This window comes from Ammospiza caudacuta, chromosome 10 (genome assembly GCF_027887145.1).
Source record: "Ammospiza caudacuta isolate bAmmCau1 chromosome 10, bAmmCau1.pri, whole genome shotgun sequence".
NCBI classification, from domain to species: Eukaryota; Metazoa; Chordata; class Aves; order Passeriformes; family Passerellidae; genus Ammospiza; species Ammospiza caudacuta.
Genome location: NC_080602.1, coordinates 10,088,052 through 10,107,725, shown reverse-complemented (window position 1 = coordinate 10,107,725; position 19,674 = coordinate 10,088,052). Strand labels below are relative to the sequence as shown.

Genomic DNA, 19,674 nt, shown 5'->3' with positions numbered 1-19,674 from the left:
GCCCCGCCCCGCGGGCTGAGGCGTGGCGGGCGCTTCCGGCGGGGCGGGCGCGGGCGGAAGCGGCGGCGATGGCGTCGGGCGGCAGCCGCGGGTCCCGCTCGCCCTCCCCGGCCGAGCGCCGCCCGCCCCCCTTCCCTGAGCACCAAGGGCTGGGCGCCCCCGACAGCGACTCGGAGGGCGAGGACATCTTCACCGGCAGCGTGAGTGCGCGCCGCCTCGGGGCGCTGCGGGGCCGGGCCCGTGTGCGAGGAGTTGCCCGGGGCATCCTCTGGGCTTGGTGAAAATTGTGCGGAACAAATCCCCCGAGTAAAGCGTGAGGGGGCGATGCCTGTGGTGTGGTGTCCCCTCAGGGGGAGCCCGGGCGGGGCTCGGAGCGCTCCCGTGGCTGCGGGACCGAGGGAAGGGTTGTGCTCGGCCGCTCCCGTGTGCCCGGGCTGTTCCCTCTCTGATCCTGCTGAAATCCTGCCCAAGGCCGGGGTGGGTGGAGCTGGGAGCAGCCTGCTCTGCTGGAAGGTGTTGTGCCCACGGCAGCTGGTGGAGCAGTGTGGGGTTCAGGGTCCCTCAGGGGCAGCCACAGCTCAGCCTCTTCACCGTGAGGCTTCCGTGGGGGAAAGGCTCCGTCTGCCTTCCCCACATCGTCAGCTCTGCTCCCCTCCACACCCACAGGGTGCTGCCGTGGTGCCTTCATGCTGAGATTGAGCCTGGTGAGGTGACAGGAGCCATCCAGTGTCCCCTGCTCACCAGGGCTCTGTGCTGGGGGGTTTATGTACCACCAAATATTCCAAAACCCTCCTGGGGCTGCAGGAGGGGTTTGGAGCCTCTGGTGGCACTGGCTCAGCAAACCAGGGGCTGCTGCACAAATCCGTGCTGAAGGGGAAGGTGTGAAGGGGGTCAGCAGCTTTCCTCGTTTCCAGCAGTCTCCTGTGCAGCACATCCAGGTTGCTGAAGGCTCCTGCTGGCATTTCCCAGGTTTGCTCCAGGCAGGGACCAGCAGGCAGGAGGGAAGCTAAAACTGGCTGGTGCTTTCCCAGTCTGCTGAATTTCCCCAGTCAGCCTCTGGTCCTTGGAATCAGCATCTTCATGGGGCAGGGATCTCAGCTAGAGGGGCCCCAGAAGCCCTTCCTGCAGGCTGGAATGCTCTGGGAGCCTCTGCCCACCTCACCCAGGCTTTTTGCAGCCTGCCAGGTCCAGCTGGAGGCGCAGGAGGAGTTGGTGTCTGTGGCAGGAAGTTCTCCAGGAATGTTCTGCTGTTTCCCAGCCCAGGGAGGCCTCGAGCAGGAGATTGTGGCCATGACCAGATGAACCTGCTGGGAATGGCCTGGCCAAGCTTCTCCTGCCCCTGCCACAAAGCCCTGGGGCAGCTCCTGCCTGCTGTCTGTGAGCTGTGCTTGTGCTGTGCAGCAGGGAAAAAGAGATTTGGGCAATGTGGATGGACTGTGACCTTGTGAGGGTGGAACTCACACTGCTCTGGGCAGAACAGCAGCTGGGTTTGTTTGCAAACCTGGGAAAGTCCAGCCCTGGGCCTTGCAGGAGGAAGGTGCTGGTCCCTGTGGCAGGCACCAGGTCATGGAGATTCACAGCAGCTGGAACTTCACAGGAGCTTCCTTTGGTGAGGAACTGGAGGCTGTGGGAGGTGGATGGATGGTCTGTGGCCCACCAGGAGGGGTGAGCACTGAGTGCCGTGGGATTTCATGGGAATCACAATCCCAGTGCTGGCAGGGGAGGCTGCTGAGCCCCAGCAGCTTATCAGTGTTTGTGGAAGCCTGTTGTAGCTAACACAGGCCTGTTCTTGTGACCTGGTGCCTTTGCTTGGCTGTGCCCTTGAACGTTAGGCAAACACTCTGTGGGCAGCAGGGGAGGCAGATCAGCCTGGCTGCTGTTCAGGAGGCTCAGCAGCACCTGGGAACCAGCAGGGCAGGGTTTGGGTCAGACCTGAGCAGGAGCAGAGCTGAACCTCTCCTGTGTGTTGACAGAGTTGGATCCCTGTGCGAGCACAGCCCGTTCTGGGCTGCCCCCAGGGATCAGCCCTTCCCAAGGAGCTGTGTTTCCCTGTGTGAGGGTCAGCCTGGCACAGGGGCATGTTGGGGTGCTGAATCAGCCCAGACATGGCTTGTGTCCTCTATGGGCTGATCTAAGCAGGCCACAGCTCCTCTGCAGCAGCAGATGGAGAAGTGGGAGCAGGGCGTGGTGCTCACGTGTCTGAGGAACTGAAGGAACCGAGGAACTAAATTCAAGGCAAGCTGGGAAGCAGTTACAGCAGAAAACCACTTTGTCCATGCACAGTGGGCTTCTTTATGAGCCTGAATATTCCCTGGGGGAGCAGAGGAGCAGTGTGAGCCCTTTCCTCATGGTCACCACTGGCACCAGGCCTCTTGTTGGCTTGGACACCAGTCTGGAGGGATGTTTGCCATGGAGGGCTCTGCTCCCCATTTCCATTACTAACACACACAGCTCCTGCCTTTAACTGCTGAGAGCACTCCCTTGTCTAGGAAATCATCCTAAAATACAGCAGCTCTTGCCACCAAGTGAGTGTTTTGATGGCTGTTTTGTTTTTACCACCTTAAACAAAAGCTGCCTCAGCACAGCCTCACTCCTTCAGGAGTGACCTGATCCCATGGCACTGCCCTGCTGGAGAGAGTGCCAAGGAGTCTCTGTTAGAGCTCCATTACTGCCCATCAATGACCTGTTCTGTTCTCTGCTGGGACCTGCAGAGCAGCACTGGCTGTCCCCTTCTTCCTTGGGGGAAGATATCCTTGGGATATCTGCCTGCCTGCAAAATGAGGGATGGTGTGGGATGCAGGCATCCGTAACAGGAATGCTAGAGCAGCTCTGTCTTCTGCTGGGGAGGACTGGTTGGCATGAAAGCTCTCAGGTGGGCTGTCCCCTTGTTCCCAAGTCTGTCCCAGCAGACAGCATAGTCCTTTCTGGGTGGAGAGTGGCTCCAGAGTTTGGTGTGAGTGGCATTCCTTAAGAGTGGCAGAAGGGTGAGGCTGAAGGGCACAGGGTGGTGGGCAAGGAGGGTGACACGTTTTCTCCTCCATCCCTCAGTGTGTGACCTGCCTTTGACCTTTTAATCCTCTCACAGAGCAACTCTGCAGCCCTGAAAGAGGAACCTCCTCTCCCTGTGAGCAGCTCCTCCCAAGAGAACGGAGTTCATGTGGAGCAGGATGACCAGGACCTGTTTGCAGGTGAGTCTGGGTGTGCTGGGCCTCTCTCAGCCCCAGGCCTGGAGTGATAGCCCTGAAATCCCCATAACCAAAAGCAGATCATCAATCCTTATCTCAAACACATGTTTGAGTCCACTTGCTCTGGTGTTGTGTTCAGGAAGGTTGGAGCAGCCCCTGCCACAGGAGAAACTGTTTGGGAGCTGAGGAGGATTAAAATGAGATTTTTGTTGCCTTAAGCCCTGAGGTGATGAGTGTCTCCTCAGAGTTTTCCTTCTCCACCGTCTCCTGGCTCCAAGCCAGTGGAAGAAGCATCTCTAGTAGAGACCTGGCTGTTCCCAAGGGACAGGAGACACAAACCCCCTCAGCAGGGGAAAGTGAGGAGAGTCAGACATCCCCCAGCACTGGCGTGATGGGCTGAGAGTCAGTTCTGTATAATTCTGCTAAGAGGTGGGGGTTTTAACATATCCCAGGTGGAGAGGTGGCCTGGGAAGGATTCTTCCTCCCAGGTACAATCATCTGCCTTGGCTTTAGCTGCTCCAGGGTGCAGCTCCCCATCAAGGAGGTGATCAGGGAGAGGTGATGCCTGGCTCCTTCTGGAACAAGAACTTCCTTGGATTGCCATGCTGGTCTCCAGCAGGAGTGTTCAAATGCTCTTTCTGCAGTGACAATGCTTTGTTGTGCTCTTCCACTGCTTAGAGGTGTTCTCCCCATGGATTTCTTGGCTCATTAGGGTTGTTGTTACCTCCTGGATCCCACAAATCAGAGAATGTTCCAATTGCCTTTCCAGAAATCCTGAAAAAGAGAGAGGCTGACCCTTGCAAACTTCTTTTGGCAGATGCCACCGTGGAGCTGTCCCTTGACAACACTCAGAACAACCAGAAGAAGGAGGTGCCCAAACCCTCCAGTCCTGTGCCCTCATTAGATGTAGCAGCAAGGTCTTCTAGAAACCTTTCAAAGAGCTATGAGGAGGTGAGAATTCCAAACTGGCTTTGGCAGGGACCTCTCTGTGTTCTCAGTTGGAAACATGAATCTTAAATGATGTCATTAATATGTAATTGCCTTATTGAATGCCCTGATTTGTATCTCAGGCCATCAGTCTGGGACTGATAACCACTGCAGTGGGGCTCAGCTCAGCCTGGTGGCATTCCTGCTCCTGTGGAGGTCCAGATTCCTTCCAGAGCTGTCACAGTGCTGGATTTTGCTCCTGAGAGGGTCCCAGCTGTGAATGGGAGCTCTGCAGATTCTTCCTGGGGCTGAGCACTTTGTGCATCAGTCTGGGCAGAGAGTGGGGTGGGAACAACAAGCCCAGTGTGGGATCCTTGCCTGGACACAGCAAGGAGGAGCTGGAATGGTTTATAGGACACTCCTGGCCAGACTGAGGTGCTAGAGCTGGGGGCAGGCTCACCATGATGCTCTGGGGTGGGTTCAACCCTGATTTCCTGTTTTCACTTGCTGTCCCTCTGTGCTTTGTCCAAACAGCTGGAGGAGGAGGAGCAGGAGGACAAATTTGACCTGACTGTAGGAGTGAGTGACCCAGAGAAAGTTGGTGAGTACAATCCTGTAGGGAAAAGGGCTGGGGGAGCCAGGCTGGGCCCTGCAGCTCCTGCCTCTGAGCACAAACCTGAGCCTTGAATAACATTTCCAAGGCTTCCTCTGGCATCTTAAAGAAATGATGCTGCACAAAGCCCAGGGTGAGAATGAGCCAGGCAGAGTTAGGTTCTGGAAAGCCCAGAGCCAGGTTTTTGGGACTGTGGTGACCAGCTTGGCATGACCTCCAGGCAGCACTGCCCTCTGTGCAGCTGGCATGGGCTAAGCAAAATTCCCTTAACCTGAAGCTGAGGGCATTGCTCCATGCTCTGGCACGTTCCCTGGAAGCTGGGCTTGCCAGGGAAACGACTCTGGCTTCAAAATGAGAAGCAAGAGGGTTTCTGTCTGTTGAAAGAGGGGTCAGAGTGTCACAACCAGCCATGTGGAAGTTCTGGGGTGCAGAAAACCCAGGGGGACAACAGATCCCAGGCAGCAGAGCAGCCCCACGAGTGTTCCCACTCCATGGCCTGTGATCCCTGGAGCTGGGAGGTGTCAATCAGATGTATCTTAAGGGCAGCACTGGAGCTCAGAGAGTGCCCTTCAGATGAACTGCCAGGTGAACAAGGGGATTTCTGTGTGAGCTGGAGCAAACTGCCTGTGGTGTTCCAGGACCCAGCCCCATCCAGGCTGCCTTGCATCCCCTGAATGGACTGTTTCATGTGCCCCACAGCCCTTGAATTGTTGGGTGTGAGCAGATGTGTGGAGCCAGCCCAGAGGCTGCTGGCACAACAAGTGCCCAATTGTCAGGGCTGGCTCTGTAGGAAGTGTGGGGAGGCAGAAGCAGGTTGGGAAGTGGCTGCTGGGCAGGAGTCCAGGGCCATGCAGCAGGATGCTGCCTCTGGTTCTGCAGGAAGATCCAGGGCTCCATCAGACCCGAAATCAGGATCACTGAGGCAGGAAAAGGTCAGGAGCCTTGTGCTTTGTGCCCAGGGAATAGTGGGAAGTGCTGATGCTGTGATCCCAACATGTGATGGCATTCACAGGGGTTCTTGGAATGAGGGAAGAGACAAAGATCTGACTCCATGTTTCAGAAGGCTTGATCTATTATTTTATGATATATATTATGTTAAAATGATACTAAAAGAATAGAAGAAAAGGTTTCATCAGAAGGCTGGCTAAGAATAGAATAGCCAAGAATGATAACAAAGGTTTGTGGCTCGGCTCTCTGTCTGAGCCAGCTGACTGTGATTGGCCATTAATTAGAAACAACCACATGTGACCAATCACAGATGCACCTGTTGCATTCCACAGCAGCAGATAACCATTGTTTACATTTTGTTCCTGAGGCCTCGCAGCTTCTCAGGAGGAAAAATCCTAAGGAAAGGATTTTCCATAAATGTTGTCTGCAACACCAACACCTCCTTTCTGTTTTCCTTAGGGGATGGCATGAATGCCTACGTAGCCTACAAAGTGTCAACACAGGTATGTCTGACCCCTCTGTGTCTGATTTTCCATTATTTTTCCATGCTTAAAGGCAGCTGGACTATGTGTCCTCAGCCAAGCCAGCAGTGACCTAAATAAACAGGAGGCCTGAATGCCTTGTTCTGTGGATTCAGGAGTTATAATCCACAAAGGATGAGCCCAGCAGAGGAATAGGGTTGGAATCTGTTTGAAAGGAGACTGGCTTTATTTTCACAGCCGGTTCCCTCTTTGCAGCCTTGGCCGAGAGGGATGCTCAGCATTGCAGGGAGCAGCAGGAATGGCATCCATTGGGAGAGTCCCTGAGCCCGGGGCTGCTGCTGAGGGTTCTGTGCCAGTGGCAGCAGCAGACTGAGCTGACCTGAGCTCAGCACTCTCTGCAGAGTGCTGCTATAGTTGCATTCACATCAGCACCTTCTCCCCTCAGTTTCCATGAGAAATGCAGCTGCTGGAATGCTTTGGAGTCTGGCTCTGGGCTCTGGAAAGTTGCTCCAGCTGCCTGTACTATGGCTGCTGGGCTACAACCTGTGGTCTGAAGAAGAGACAAGAGGATTTGTTATCCTTAATTCCTGCTCTGCAAACTCAGTCCAAAGCCCTGGTGGGTCTAGGTGGCCTGAGGGGTGTGTCCCTGTTCCCGTGTGGAGCAGGGATGATGGGATTAGGCAATGGGCAGGGCTTACTAAGCAGCCCACGGCTGCAGGAACAGCTGTTTGTTATTTAATGCCATTAATTCTGCTGCTGGGTCCAGGGAGAACCCAGCTGGGAAAGAAACAATGGAAAACCTGGCCAAAACCTGCTTTGCTCACTGCTGACATCTTGCAGAGCTGGTGCTGTCCCACTCCACCCCAGAGATGCCAGCAGGGCCAGGCTTTCCTGGGGGAGTGTGACCCACGTGCCATGTGTTCCCCAGACCAGCATGCCCATGTTCAGGAGCAAGCAGTTCTCAGTGAAGAGGAGGTTCAGTGACTTCCTGGGGCTCTATGAGAAGCTGTCGGAGAAGCACGCCCAGAACGGCTTCATTGTCCCTCCGCCGCCCGAGAAGAGCCTCATCGGTGAGTCAGGACTGCCCTGCACCAGGGCTGCCCCTCCACAGCTCCCCTGAGCCCTTCTGAGGGAGCCCTGGGCCCAGGGACTGCCCTGCAGCAGCCTCAGAGCTGGCAGGGAAATTAATCTGGGTTCCGTGGCACACACAAAGCTCTGGCGCTGGAGAGCTCTGCAGAGCTCACACCTGGAGCTCTGCACTTAAATCCTTGATGGAGTTCACAGGTGCCTCCCCACCTGCTTGGTGAAGAGTAAAACCTCAGTGGTGTCACTGAATTGCTGTTCACTTGAGTTCAGCCCATTGCTTTGCCTCTTTCCTGCATGTCAGTTCCTTGGGTGTGAGCATATTTCAAATTTCCAAAGTCTCATTCCTGTTGTAAGATTCCTCTCCTCCACTGTCACCCTGATAGTCTGTAATAAACCACTTTCCCTTGTAATAAACCACTTTACCTCGTGTGTAGAGTTTGGAGCAGCTCATTAATCACATCTTCCCTCTGTGCTAGGCATGACCAAAGTGAAAGTTGGGAAAGAAGATTCCTCCTCTGCAGAGTTCCTAGAAAAACGTCGGGCTGCTCTAGAGAGGTATGACCCCCTCAGCTGGCCCTGAGCTGGTGAGGGACCTCAGAGAGGGCTGCTCTTCATGGTGGCACCACCAAATTCCCCAGGGAGACAGGAGAGCTGCTGGGTGAATTAGAACAGTTGCTGGCTCTGATTTCCAGCCCCCCAGCTGCTGTTCTGGAGTAAATACCGAGCCGTGATGGACAGATTTAAAATCAGAAGCTGGATTTGCTGCAGCCAGAGTGACTCCTGGAGTTGTTCTCCCACAGGTACCTACGGAGGGTGGTCAGCCATCCAACCATGCTGCAGGACCCCGACGTCAGGGAGTTCTTGGAGAAGGAGGAGGTCAGTAGGGTGGAGTGAGGAACCCTTGGGAGTGCTGAAGGAAATGGTTCTTGAGCAGTTAATGAGGCAGGGTCCCCCCAAAGCTCAGTGAGGAGTGGGAGCTGCTGCTGGCACCAGGTGCCCACCAAAGCTGCTGAACCATCCCCTCAGCTGGGAGAAAACAAACAAAAAGCTTGTGGGTTGAGGTAAGGGTAGGGAGAGATCACTCAGCAGGTGCCTCATGGGCAAAACAGAATCATCAGAACCACTTAATGTAATGGCTGCCAGATGAAGAAGGTGAAAGAACTATAGTGCCTTTGTAAGTAACATTATTTAGTATGGTCAGACAAGCATTTTATTCAACTTCATTCTGACGGGTTGTTTTTGGAACAATTGACTAACCCTCACCTTTGAAGGTTGAGTAAATTCCTTTTTATTGTCTATATATATTTATTTTGACATCAGAATAGGTTCTGTTATACAAATGTTCTCAAGACAGATGTGATGTTTAAGTGCATAAATAGGTAAAGACAACACTGGAAAAGGAGGGAACAGGGCAGAAGCTCCTGCAGTGAGTCAATTCCAGACTAACACAAATTGAAGACATTACAAGAAATATACGAACACAGTTTAAAGCTTCCAGCTTGGGCTGGAAGGGATTTCAAAAAGCCCAACTCATTCCACCCCCTGCCAGGGCAGGAGCACCTGCTGCTATCCCAGCTTGCTCCAAGCCTCATCCACTATCCTTGGACATTTCCAGGGGTGGGGCAGCCACAGCTGCTCTGGGAAACCTGTGCTAGAGGCTTATCACCCTCACAGGGAAGAATTTCATCCCAATATCCCATCTGTCCCTGCCCTCTGGCAGTAGAAACTCATTTCCTCTTGCCCTGTCACTCCAGGCCTTGTCCCCAGTCCCTCCCCAGCTCTCCTGGAGCCCCTTTAGACACTCAGGGGCTCTGAGCTCTCCCTGGAGCCTTCTCCTCTCCAGGTGAACACCCCCAGCTCTCCCAGCTCCCTCCATCTCCTATGGCAAAGCAAACTTTTCTATTCCTTTCCAGCTCCCAAGAGCAGTAGGAACCCAGACCCTGAGTGGAGCAGGAATAATGAAGATGTTCAACAAAGCCACGGATGCAGTCAGTAAAATGACCATCAAGATGAACGAATCGGACATGGTGAGTGTGGGGCACTTCTGGGCATCCCTGTCCTCACTCCAGAGCTCTGTGCCCTTCCCAGCTGCAGCTCTGGGTGCAGGGAAAGCCTTCCCTGTGAGAATCAGCCCTGCATTTGCCCATTGCAGTGGTTTGAGGAGAAGCTGCAGGAGGTGGAGTGCGAGGACCAGCGGCTGCGGAAGCTGCACGCGGTGGTGGAGACGCTGGTGAACCACCGCAAAGGTGACAAGGGACACACCTGGGCTGGGCCTGGAGAGGGTCACCATTGTCCCAGGGACACTCCCAAGGAGCTGGGACAGTGCTGTAAAGGACCCTCTGTCCCTTCCTCCTGGGAGATCAGAAATGGTCACCCCAGTTCTTGTGTGCAGCTCCACAAGATGGGATGGCAGCGTGGAAGGGAACCGGGGTCCTGTGGGATCACGGAATCCCAGGGTGGCTTGGGGGCTAAAGGAGCCCTAAAGTCCATCTTGTTCTACCCCCTGCTATGGGCAGGGACATCTTCCACTGTCCCAGGGTGCTGCAAGCCCTGTCCAGCCTGGCCTTGGGCACTGCCAGGGATGGGGCAGCCACAGCTGCTCTGGGCACCCTGTGCCAGGGCCTCAGTTCCCTCACAGGGAAGAATTTTTCCCCAATATCCCATCCATCCCTGCCCTCTGGCAGTGGGAGCCATTCCCTGTGTCCTGTCCCTCCATCCTTTGTCCCCAGTCCCTCTCCAGCTCTCCTGGAGCCCCTTTAGGCACTGGAAGGGGCTCTGAGCTCTCCCTGGAGCCTTCTCTTCTGCAGGCTGATCATCCCTAACTCCCTCAGCCCGTCCTCATGGGCCTGAATGCTGCTGCAGCAAACCTGAGCAGAGCTGACCTCTGGGAGTGGGGATGTTTCCCTTCCTCTGCATTTTTCACCGACTTCTGCAAAGCTGTGCCTGTCCTTGGGCTCAGCTGTTTCCCTTTTCCTTCCCTTTCCTGCTTCCCTTTTCCTCATGGCTGGGAGCTGCTGGCTCTGACTGAGCCAGTGCTGCTCTCTCTGCTGGTACCTCCTGGAGCTGTGGGGAGGCAGCTCCAAGGGCTGAATCCTCTGCTGGGGAGCTCCTGGTGCAGCCAGGCCTTTCTCCTGACCCCCATCCCGTTCCCCAGAGCTGGCATTGAACACAGCCCAGTTTGCCAAGAGCCTGGCCATGCTGGGGAGCTCAGAGGACAACACAGCCCTGTCCAGGGCCCTGTCCCAGCTGGCTGAGGTGGAGGAGAAGATTGAGCAGCTGCACCATGAACAGGCTAACAATGATTTCTTCCTCCTGGCCGAGCTCCTGGGGGATTACATCCGCCTGCTCTCGGTTGTGAAGGTGAGGATTCCTTTGCTCCTGCTCCTTGTGCCCATTGTAGGCTCAGGGATGCCAGGAGGTGTTCCAAACTCAAGCGCAGGGCAGGGAGAGGGTGTGCAGGGCATGGCCTCCTCGGGCAGAGGGAAGCCTTGCTGGTTGGGCAGGAGTGCCCTGGGTGGGTTGGAAGATGGTTGTGGGTCAGGCCTGGCTGTGCTGCTCTTCTCCAGAGGGGATGTGGAGCGAGCTCAGGGCTGGTGGGTGACCCCAGCCCTTCCAGAGGTGAAGGCTGAAGCTGTGAGCTGCTAACCTGTGATACAGGGGTGAAAACTGACCTGCCAAGTGCCTGCTGTGGCATGGCCTGAGTGCTGAGTGCTCCTGAACCTGGGCATCAAATCCACACAGCCCAGCTGGTGCGCTGGGAAGAGCAATCCCATGGGAGGAGCAAGTCCAGCAAGCTGACCCCTTCCTGCCCCAAAGGCCAGACCACCATATCCTGGGCCCACTGCTCCATACAGGAGCTGTGGATGCTCCGGTCTGTGGTGTGGCTCAGCTTTGGTCCAGGAGCTCCAGTGTCCCCTTGTCAGGAGAGCTGTGCCCCTCCTTCCCCCCAGGGAGCCTTTGACCAGCGCATGAGGACCTGGCAGCGGTGGCAGGATGCCCAGACCATGCTCCAGAAGAAGAGGGAGATGGAGGCCAGGCTGCTGTGGGCAAACAAACCCGACAAGCTGCAGCAGGCCAAGGATGAGATCTCGGAGGTAGGGAACGGAGCGTGGGGTCTCTGCTCTGCTCCTGCCCTCCCTGCTGCAGTGGGGAAGGATCTCCTGGGCTGGGGAAGGATCTTCTGGGCTGGGGGGCCCCTCCTGAGCAGGAGGGAGAGGTGTTTGTGGCTGGGTTACACCAAGGACCAAGCCAGCCTTGAGTGAGGCTGCTGGTGCCTCCTGTGACTTCCACGCCAAGGCGGTGCCAAGGGCTGAGCTCTGCTCCAGCAGCCCCTCTCACAGGCACAGTGGTGGCTCCAAACGCCCATGGAGAGGGGGCAGGGGCTCCTTTTCCCGTGCCCACGGTGCCCTTGCTGTCCCTGCAGTGGGAGTCGCGGGTGACGCAGTACGAGCGGGACTTTGAGCGCATTTCTGCCGTCATCCGCAAGGAGGTGATCCGCTTCGAGGTACGTGGGGCAGCCCCTGGCACTGACCCGGGCTCCTGCCCCTGCTCCTGCCACAGCAGCATCCCTGAATCCCAGCATGTGTGAGCTGGGGTGTCACTGAGGGGGCTTCCCACAGGGAATCTTAAAATGGAGCTGGGTGGGCAAAGATCCTCTGTGTCCCTCCCATGTGCTGCTCTCCTCACGGGGCCCCAGGAGGAACAGCAAAATCCTGCTGGTTTCTCCTTCCCCCTCCCACACTCTGGAGGGTTTTGGTGGCTGCTCCAGCCTCATGGCCATCTCTTGCAGAAAGAGAAATCTAAGGACTTCAGAAATCATGTCACGAAATACCTTGAGACGTTGTTGAACTCTCAGCAGCAGGTGAGTGCTCCCTGATGTGGATTTATGTCCAAGTTCAGGCCGTGCTTGTGAATCTCTCAAGCATGACCCATCCTCAAGGCTCCTGACTCTCTCCCTCTCCTCCCTGCAGCTGGTGAAGTACTGGGAAGCGTTCCTGCCCGAAGCCAAGGCCATTTCTTAATTGGACTGAGCAAACAAACCTGAATTTTGCCTTTTTTTTTTTTTTTTTTTTATATACACTATACCTCCTCCTCTTTTCCACGTGAGCGACCCCTCGTTCCACATGCTGGGGCTGGTAGAGGTGTCACCCCCAGAAGAACAGCTTGTGAGCCAGTAACTCTTCTAACTGTATATTTTTCATTTAGCAACATATATTTTCTTACTGAAGAGAAACTAGTTTCCTGCTTCCAGACCAGACCCGCAGCCAGGGGGTTAATGAGATCTGGCAAATATCTATTTTTCAGGCTGGGTTTTAAGGCTCTAATGAATTATCTTACTCCTGCAGTGCCATTAAAGTTCTGTAATAAAACTTCTATCAGGGCAAGCAGGCTCTGGGTGTTTGGGGTGGATGGGGAGGGGTAAGGGTGCATCCCTGGAGGCAGCAGAGCCTCCCCCGTGTTGTGACGGGACAGAGGTGACCTTGGACTGCTCTGGCCACCTGTCCCCGCTCTTGATTAGGCTTTGGCTCTGTGCCTTTCCCCCGGTGGAAGCCGTTTTTGGGATCTGAGCTCAGCGGGGCTCTGTGGCGATCCCACTCTGTCGCATTCCCCAGGAATCAATCCACGCTGGAGCTCTCAGGGCTGCGGTGCTCCTGCCCGCCCTCCCTTACCCGGGATTGCTCCTTCCCCCCTCCCAGCCTCGCGTGTGCGCTTTATCAAAACCGATACCCGCTCAAAAAGCGAAAAGGCAGCTCGGGCTGACTTCCCTCTTTCCTTTCCCCTTATCCCTGGAGCCGGCTCCCTGCGGCGCCTCCGCGGCTCCCTCAGTGTGCGCTCCGGGCCCGCCGCATCCCCCCGGGCTGCCCGGGGCCCTGACCCGCCGGCGGCGCTCGGGGCGGTCCCTGCCCGGCCCCGGCCCCGCTCCGGGCCGTGATCGCCGAGTCCCGGCCATGATCGCCGTGTCCATCCCCGCGGCGGAGCCCCCGGCGGCGGCAGCGCGCAGCCCCGAGCGGGCGCACACGGTGAGGGACGGGACGGGACTCGGGACTCGGCTGTGCCCTCCGGGGACGGGGCTGAGGGCGGGTGAGGGTGGCTCCTCCTGCCCCGGGAGCTGGGGGTCGCCGCTTGTCCCCAAGGTGTCCTCTCGGCGTGCGAGTCCCTCCCTGCCTTTCCCCTTTCTCCCTGCTCTAGGGGTTCGCTCCCTGGCACTGGAGGTCCCCGAGTTCCGACGGGGTGTCACCCTCCCGGGGGATTTGTCGCTCTCTGGCCCAGGAGTCTTCCACGTGCCCTGGGAATGGAGGTCCCTGCGTGTCCCTGGGGCCTCCCTGCCGGTGGCAGACACAGAACCCCTGCCTCTGAAAGGGGGTGGCCGTCTCTGCTCCCGGGGCTGTCCCTGCTCCGGGGTTGTGGGATCCAGCGTTTTGCTGTCCCCGCTGGCTGCGGGGTTTGCAGGTTTCTGCCTCTCCCCAGGGCTCTCTCCGTGCCCAGCGGTGCTTCCTCCCTAACCCAGGGGCTGGCTGGGGCGCTCTCCTGTCCCACCTCCCCCATGTCCTGTTCGTCCCCGGGGTCGGGGTGTCCCTGTGGGCTTAGAGGACCCCAAACAGCCCGGGGAGAGTCCCCGGCAGCCACAGCAGATCCCAGACCCGGGGGTTCGGGCGGGATCCCCACAGGGGCCGCTGCCGATGGGGACCCTTTGCCCTTGAAGGAGGGGATGGGGGACGTGGGCAAGGTGAGATTGTTTTGGCCTGGGGAAGGAGGGGCTGGAGGCCTCTGCCTGTCACTGCAGGGTCCCAGCCAGGGGAGCACAGACCCTTCACCTTTGAAAGGGGAGAGGTCCCTGTAGCCCCCATGGCTGGGGGTTCCCTTCCTTCCCTGGCATGCCCCTCCGGCTCTGGCACTGGAGCTCCCCTCGTTCCCTCAGGCCACCCTGAAGTCTCCCAGCCTCAAGGGTTGCAGGTCCTCAAGTGCCCCTGGGTGGTGCCCACCTGTCCTGGGGCCCTGCCGGGGGCACCTCCTGCCCTGGAAGTCGGGACTTTGTGTGTCTGTCCCGCAGCTTCCCTGTCACCCCGAGGTGCAAGGTCCTGCCTTGTCCCCAGGGTTCCCCACATCCCAGGGGTGCCCCCACTTGCCCCAGGGGTTGGAGGCTCTTTCTGCCCACCCCGGGGTCCTGGTCTGGGGATCTTGTCTCTCCCATGGACTCCCCACCTGCCCCCGAGGGTATCTCTATGTGAGTAGGGACTGAGGGTCCCAGGTGTAACTGGGGAGCCCCACTTGGCCCAGGGGCTGCCCCAGGGGCTGTTCCTTTACCCTGGGGATCCCCTCTGACCAGGTGCCCCCTAGGCAGGATGTTGGGGTCCCTGTCTGTCTCTGGGTGCCTGCTTGCCCTGGGTGTGGAGGGTGTGGGGCTCTTAATGTGCCACCAGGGTGTCCCCAAATCCTCCAAGTGCTCGGGGGGTTCCCAGCAGCTCTTACCTCCTCTCAGGGGTCCCAACTGTGCAGTGAGTGAGGAGGCACAGGGAGAGAAGGGCAGATGGGATCATTGCCCTGAGGAGGAGAGGTCCCCAGCTGTCCTCAGGGATCCCTTTGTGGGAAGGGGGACACAAAGCCCTTGAAGGGGAGGGGATGGGGGTCCCTGGCCCAGGGGGTGCTGGGCAGAGGCCCCCACAGGGTTCCTGTCTGAGGTGGGTCCTCTGCCCTTCTACCTTGGCCTGGGGGGTCCCTGTGGGATGGAGATGTCTGTCTGTCCTCAGGGGCCCACCCTTGACAGCAGGGGCTGTCCCTGGCCTGGGGGATCCCCACTGGAGCTGGGGGGACCCCTTGCCATGGGGGAAAGAAGGGTTCTCCTGCCTTCCCCAGGAGGGTGGAGATCCATGACTATCCTTAGGTAGGGGACCTCACCTGCCTTGGGGAAAAACGGTTGTCTCCCTCTGTCCCATTGGTTTGATGTGCCCACGTGTCCCTTCCTGGTGTCCCTGCACACCCCAAGGTGTTGGGGGTCCCTGCCAGCCCCAGGGTCGCTGTCTGGTGGGGTTTGGGATGTCACACCTTTCTGTGTTCCCCTTGGAAGGGGGGAATTGTGTCCCATCTGCTTGTGGAGGTCTTGCCTGGTCCCATGGTGCCCCCCCTTGGCCATGGGGGTGTTGGGGGTCTGCCGTGGAGATTGGGGGTCTCTGCCTGTCCTGGAGAAGTGGGGGTGGAGTGCCCCACGTGCTCTCCACAGGTGTGTGAGTTAGAGGCCCCTACCTCCTCTGGGGGCTGATGAGTGTGGTGAGGGTGCTGAGGCTGGGGATGGTGAGGATGATGAGAAAGGTGAAGATGATGAGGGATAGTGAGGGTGATGAAGATGGTGAGGACAACAAGCATGGTGAGGCTGGGGCTGATCAGGGTGGTGAGGATGCTGAGAATGCTGAAGATGATGAGGCTGGAGCTGCTGAGGATGATGAGGGATGGTGAGGGTGGTGAAGACAGTGAGAACAGTGAGCACGGTGAGGCTGGGGCTGACGAGGAGCACGCTGTCTGTCTGTCTGTCCCCTGCAGGTGTTCCGGGTGGAGGTGCTGTGCAATGGCCGGCGGCACACGGTGACCAGGCGCTACAGCGAGTTCCAGGCGCTGCACAAGCGGGTGAGAGCCCCCAGCTCTGCAGGAGGGGACGAGGGAGGCCTGGCCTCACCCTCTCTGGCCTGCCCTGATCCCCCCACACCTTCCCCAGATCAAGAAGACCTGCAAGGTGCCCGACTTCCCCCCACGCCACGTGCCCAACTGGATGCCCAAAGCGCTGGAGCAGCGCCGGCAGGCCCTGGAGGTTTACCTGCAGGTGAGGGTTTATGGCAGGGTCAGGCTGGGTTTAGGGCTGAGGAACACACGGTGGTGGGTTTGGGAGGGGTTTATGGGGTGCTGACCCCCCTGGGGCATTGCAGGGTGTGCTGTACCACAACAAGGAGCTGCCCCAGGACATCCTGGACTTCCTGAAGGTGCGGCGGTGCCAGCAGAGCCCCAAGGGCAGCAGCCCCCCGTGAGTAATGAGTTCTGCTGGCACCAGGGTTATCCCACACGGCACTGGGATTGTCCCCCTGCCCCTAACGAGTACCTGGGGTTGGGGACAGGCTGAGGACTGGTGTCCCCTCTCCCACAGCAGCACCAGACTCCTGCCCCCCCAGCGCCCCACTGTCGGCTTCTGCTCGGATCCCTACGTGCGGCCACACGGCCTCGGTAAGGAGCAGGGCTCCAAAACCTCCAAGAGGCTCCTACAAAGGTGCTTCTCCTTCAGTGGGGCCCAGGAGGGACCCAGCTGTTACAGCACCCCCATTTCCTCACAGAGCTGCTCCCCAACACCGTCCTCAGTGGGGTCCTGCAGGGCCTCTACCTCCCCCTGAGCCGTGTCCCGGCCTGGCAGCACCCCCAGCCTCTGGAATGATGAGTTCCACCCAGCACCTGGGGATGCAGTGGGGAGAGAAAGGATCCCTGTGGTGAAACTCACTCCTCCCTGCTGGGAGAAGCCAAAGGGATGTTGGGAATGCTCTCCCATCACCACGCAAAGTGCCTTTGTTGGCAGAGAAGGAGCTCTGCCTTCACCCCTGCTGCTGTGGGCAGTAGGAGCCTTTGGATGCTGAATGGTGCTGGAAAACCTCTCTGCATCCAGGCTTTGGTGCAATAAATCTCCTGGATTTGACTGACTGGCAAAGTGCTGTGCTGTGGAATTCTCCAAAGCAAACCCAGGGCCAACTGTGGCACTGCTCCCAGCTGGATGAGATGATAAAAAAGGAAGGCTGGAAGGGGGGCTGGAAGGTTGAGGGGTGCATCTGGCTGAGGGATGCAGAGTGATCTGCACCCCTCTGAAGGCAGGAGAGAAGCAGCTCTTTAAAAAACACATTGGTCACATTTATTGGTGCATGTGCTTCTTACAAAAGTGATGGAAGAGCAGCCTGTGCCCTGTCCCACTGGCTGGAGGCAGCAGGGAGAGGGGCTGGCACTGGGACACAGCGGGACCCAGGGCAGGGGAAGCACAGCAGCCCCATCCCACAGCCCCTCACAGCCTGGCAGGGCTGGTCCCTGGTCCCGTCACTCCTTGGCGATGGCAAAGGGCTTCTCCACCTCGATGGTGCCACAGTCGACGATGGTGACGTCCTTGAGGGGCTTGTCCCGGCTGTCTGTCTTTGTGCTCTCCACCTTCCTCACCACATCCTGGTGGGGCACAGTGCGACAGTGGGACACTGAGCACACCCAGCTCAGCCAAGCCCTTCCCAGAGCACCAACCCCTCTCCCTGTCCCTGGCTCACCATTCCCTCCAGCACTTTGCCGAACACAACGTGCTTCCCGTCCAGCCACGGCGTCTTCACGGTGGTGATGAAGAACTGGGAGCCGTTGGTGTCCTTGCCAGCGTTGGCCATGCTCACCCAGCCCGGCCCGTAATGCTTCAGCTTGAAGTTCTCATCAGGGAAACGGTCCCCGTAGATGCTTTTACCTAAAGGGGGGACAAAAAGGCCACAGTGGTCTCATGGAATATGGCAGGTGGGGGGTGGTGGTGGTGGTGGTAGCTCCAAAATGAGGCGGGTGGAGGAATGGGCAATTCCAGAGCAGGGACTAGCACTGATGCCACAGGGGTGAATGAGCCATGGGCTGCTGCAGGGAGCTGGGCAGGGGTGTTGTGCCAAGGGAGAGGAGCAGGAGGCTCCCAGCACTCAATTCTGAGGCCATGTCTTTGTGAGCTCCATGCCCCCTTGATTCCACCCAGCTCCAGCTCTACACTGGTGCCAGGGACAGCCCTGCAGTGGTTGGAATTGCAGCTGCTGTCTCACTCCAAGACAATGGCTTGGATCCACCAGGTTACCTCCAGTGCCGTCACCACGGGTGAAGTCTCCTCCCTGGATCATGAAGTCCTTGATCACACGGTGGAACTTGCTGCCCTTGAAGCCAAATCCTTTCTGGGGGTGTGGAGGGAGAACACAGAGTGAGGTGTAGGGACAGACCTACACCAGAGCTCCGTGGCCCCAGCGCTGCCCCAGGGCACCGAGCAGGACCCGAGCAGGGGCAGGGGAGGCCCAGGGTGCTGTGGTCCCCTCACCTCTCCGGTGGCCAATGCCATGAAGTTCTCCACGGTTTTGGGCACTGTCTTGCCGAAGAGCCCGATGACGACACGGCCCACATCCTCCTCACCGATCCGCAGGTCGAAAAACACCTTGAAGGGGGGCGGAGGAAGGTTAGGGGGAGTCAGGGGAGCCAGACTCACCTCCGAAAGTTCAACTTTTAACTCCAACCAGGCCCAAACCTCCCTAGGGGAGGTTGGTTGGTGCCCACAGCCCTGGCTGCATCCCCCCAGCAGCCTCACACTCACCCCAGCTGGAGCCTTCAGCCCAGTGTCCCCCCTCAGCTTCCCCAGAGCTGGGCTGAGCTCTCCCCAGGCCACCTCTCCCTTTCAGGTGCCCCCAATCACCCCGCACTGGGCCCTCCCTCCCTCAGGCCTCTCCCCATCCTCCCCATCCGGCCCCTCAATCCCAGCCCCCTCCAGGGCCCCTCACCCCAAGTTCTCCCTCTCCCGGTCTCCCCCGCCCCATCCGGGCTCCCACTCCCCGGAGTCTCCCCCGATCCCCCCCGCCGGCCCCGCCTCGGCTCCCCCCCGACCTTGGCGGTGACCTTGGGTCCCTTCTTGCGCTCGTCGGCGCGGGAGGCCGCGGGCAGCAGGAGCAGGAGGGCCGCGCCCAGCGCCGCCGCCGCCACCAGCACCTTCATCCTGCGCCGCTCGCAGCCCGGCCACAGCGCCCGCCGCGCCGCCGGCATCCGGCCACGCCCGCCGCGCACCCCCGCCCGCACCGCCTCTTGGTACCGCCCGCGCCGCTCGCCCGCCCGCTCCGCCCGCCTGGGCGCGACCAACAGGGTCCCACAGGGGGGGAAAGTAGCCCCTTCCGGCCGGGCGGAGCGCGGGCGTATGCCACGTTGCCCCTCGCTGGGCGGCCGCGGCGCTGTCAGTCATGAGCGGAACGCCGCGATGATTGGTCACTGAGGGGGAGGAGGTGGGAGGGGGCAGGACCGAGGGTAGCGGTGGCCAATGGGACGGGCGGAGGGCGGGCCTGAGGAACACCGGGGCCGCTGTTCCGGCGTGTCCCGCTGTGCTGTCCCTGCTTTGTCCCCGCTCTGTCCTCGGGCCCGGCGTGTCCCTGCTTTGTCCCCGCTCTGTCCTCGGGGCCCGGCGTGTCCCCGGTAGCAGCAGCCGCGGCCCCCGGCGAGCTGAATGGCTGCGGTCAATGGCTGAGCGGGCGCGTTGCAGATGCCACCCCAGAGCCAAAGCGCCTCTGTGAGCAGCTGGCGCTGTACCCGCTCAGACACCTGAACCAAAGTGTTCCCACCCTTGGAACCTGCTCCACGCTCCGATCTCTCGTGTGACATTCCCCCCCCCCTAATTCCCAGCCTTAAATGAATTATTTTTAGCATGATCTTTCAT

General features: G+C 58.7%; 3 protein-coding genes across 5 annotated transcripts; 2 read left to right on the top strand and 1 right to left on the bottom strand.

The window, feature by feature from the left end:
* Nucleotides 1-26: 26 nt before the first annotated feature.
* On the top strand, nucleotides 27-12,616 carry SNX1 (sorting nexin 1). Its single transcript, XM_058811302.1, has 15 exons — nucleotides 27-200; nucleotides 3,086-3,188; nucleotides 4,003-4,136; nucleotides 4,647-4,713; nucleotides 6,133-6,176; nucleotides 7,084-7,225; nucleotides 7,718-7,796; nucleotides 8,042-8,117; nucleotides 9,155-9,268; nucleotides 9,394-9,487; nucleotides 10,396-10,601; nucleotides 11,192-11,335; nucleotides 11,665-11,745; nucleotides 12,031-12,102; nucleotides 12,212-12,616. Exons 1-15 carry the CDS (start codon nucleotides 69-71, stop codon nucleotides 12,260-12,262), a joined length of 1,539 nt encoding a protein of 512 aa, XP_058667285.1. The 5' UTR covers nucleotides 27-68; the 3' UTR covers nucleotides 12,263-12,616.
* Nucleotides 12,617-12,901: 285 nt separating this feature from the next.
* On the top strand, nucleotides 12,902-16,911 carry SNX22 (sorting nexin 22). Of its 3 annotated transcripts, none has more exons than XM_058811630.1 (6): nucleotides 12,902-13,261; nucleotides 15,777-15,860; nucleotides 15,949-16,053; nucleotides 16,157-16,251; nucleotides 16,375-16,448; nucleotides 16,556-16,874. In XM_058811630.1, exons 1-6 carry the CDS (start codon nucleotides 13,190-13,192, stop codon nucleotides 16,651-16,653), a joined length of 528 nt encoding a protein of 175 aa, XP_058667613.1. In that variant the 5' UTR covers nucleotides 12,902-13,189; the 3' UTR covers nucleotides 16,654-16,874. The 3 variants fall into 3 exon arrangements, with proteins under 3 accessions (XP_058667613.1, XP_058667612.1, XP_058667614.1); XM_058811629.1 differs by having other exon boundaries at nucleotides 16,372-16,448; XM_058811631.1 differs by lacking the exon at nucleotides 16,157-16,251 and having other exon boundaries at nucleotides 16,372-16,448; nucleotides 16,556-16,911.
* Nucleotides 16,912-17,095: 184 nt separating this feature from the next.
* On the bottom strand, nucleotides 17,096-19,048 carry PPIB (peptidylprolyl isomerase B). The gene is made up of 5 exons (XM_058811386.1): nucleotides 18,858-19,048; nucleotides 18,301-18,414; nucleotides 18,067-18,160; nucleotides 17,516-17,700; nucleotides 17,096-17,420 (listed from the first exon to the last, which is right to left on the bottom strand). Exons 1-5 carry the CDS (start codon nucleotides 19,011-19,013, stop codon nucleotides 17,298-17,300), a joined length of 672 nt encoding a protein of 223 aa, XP_058667369.1. The 5' UTR covers nucleotides 19,014-19,048; the 3' UTR covers nucleotides 17,096-17,297.
* Between the last annotated feature and the right edge of the window lie 626 nt (nucleotides 19,049-19,674).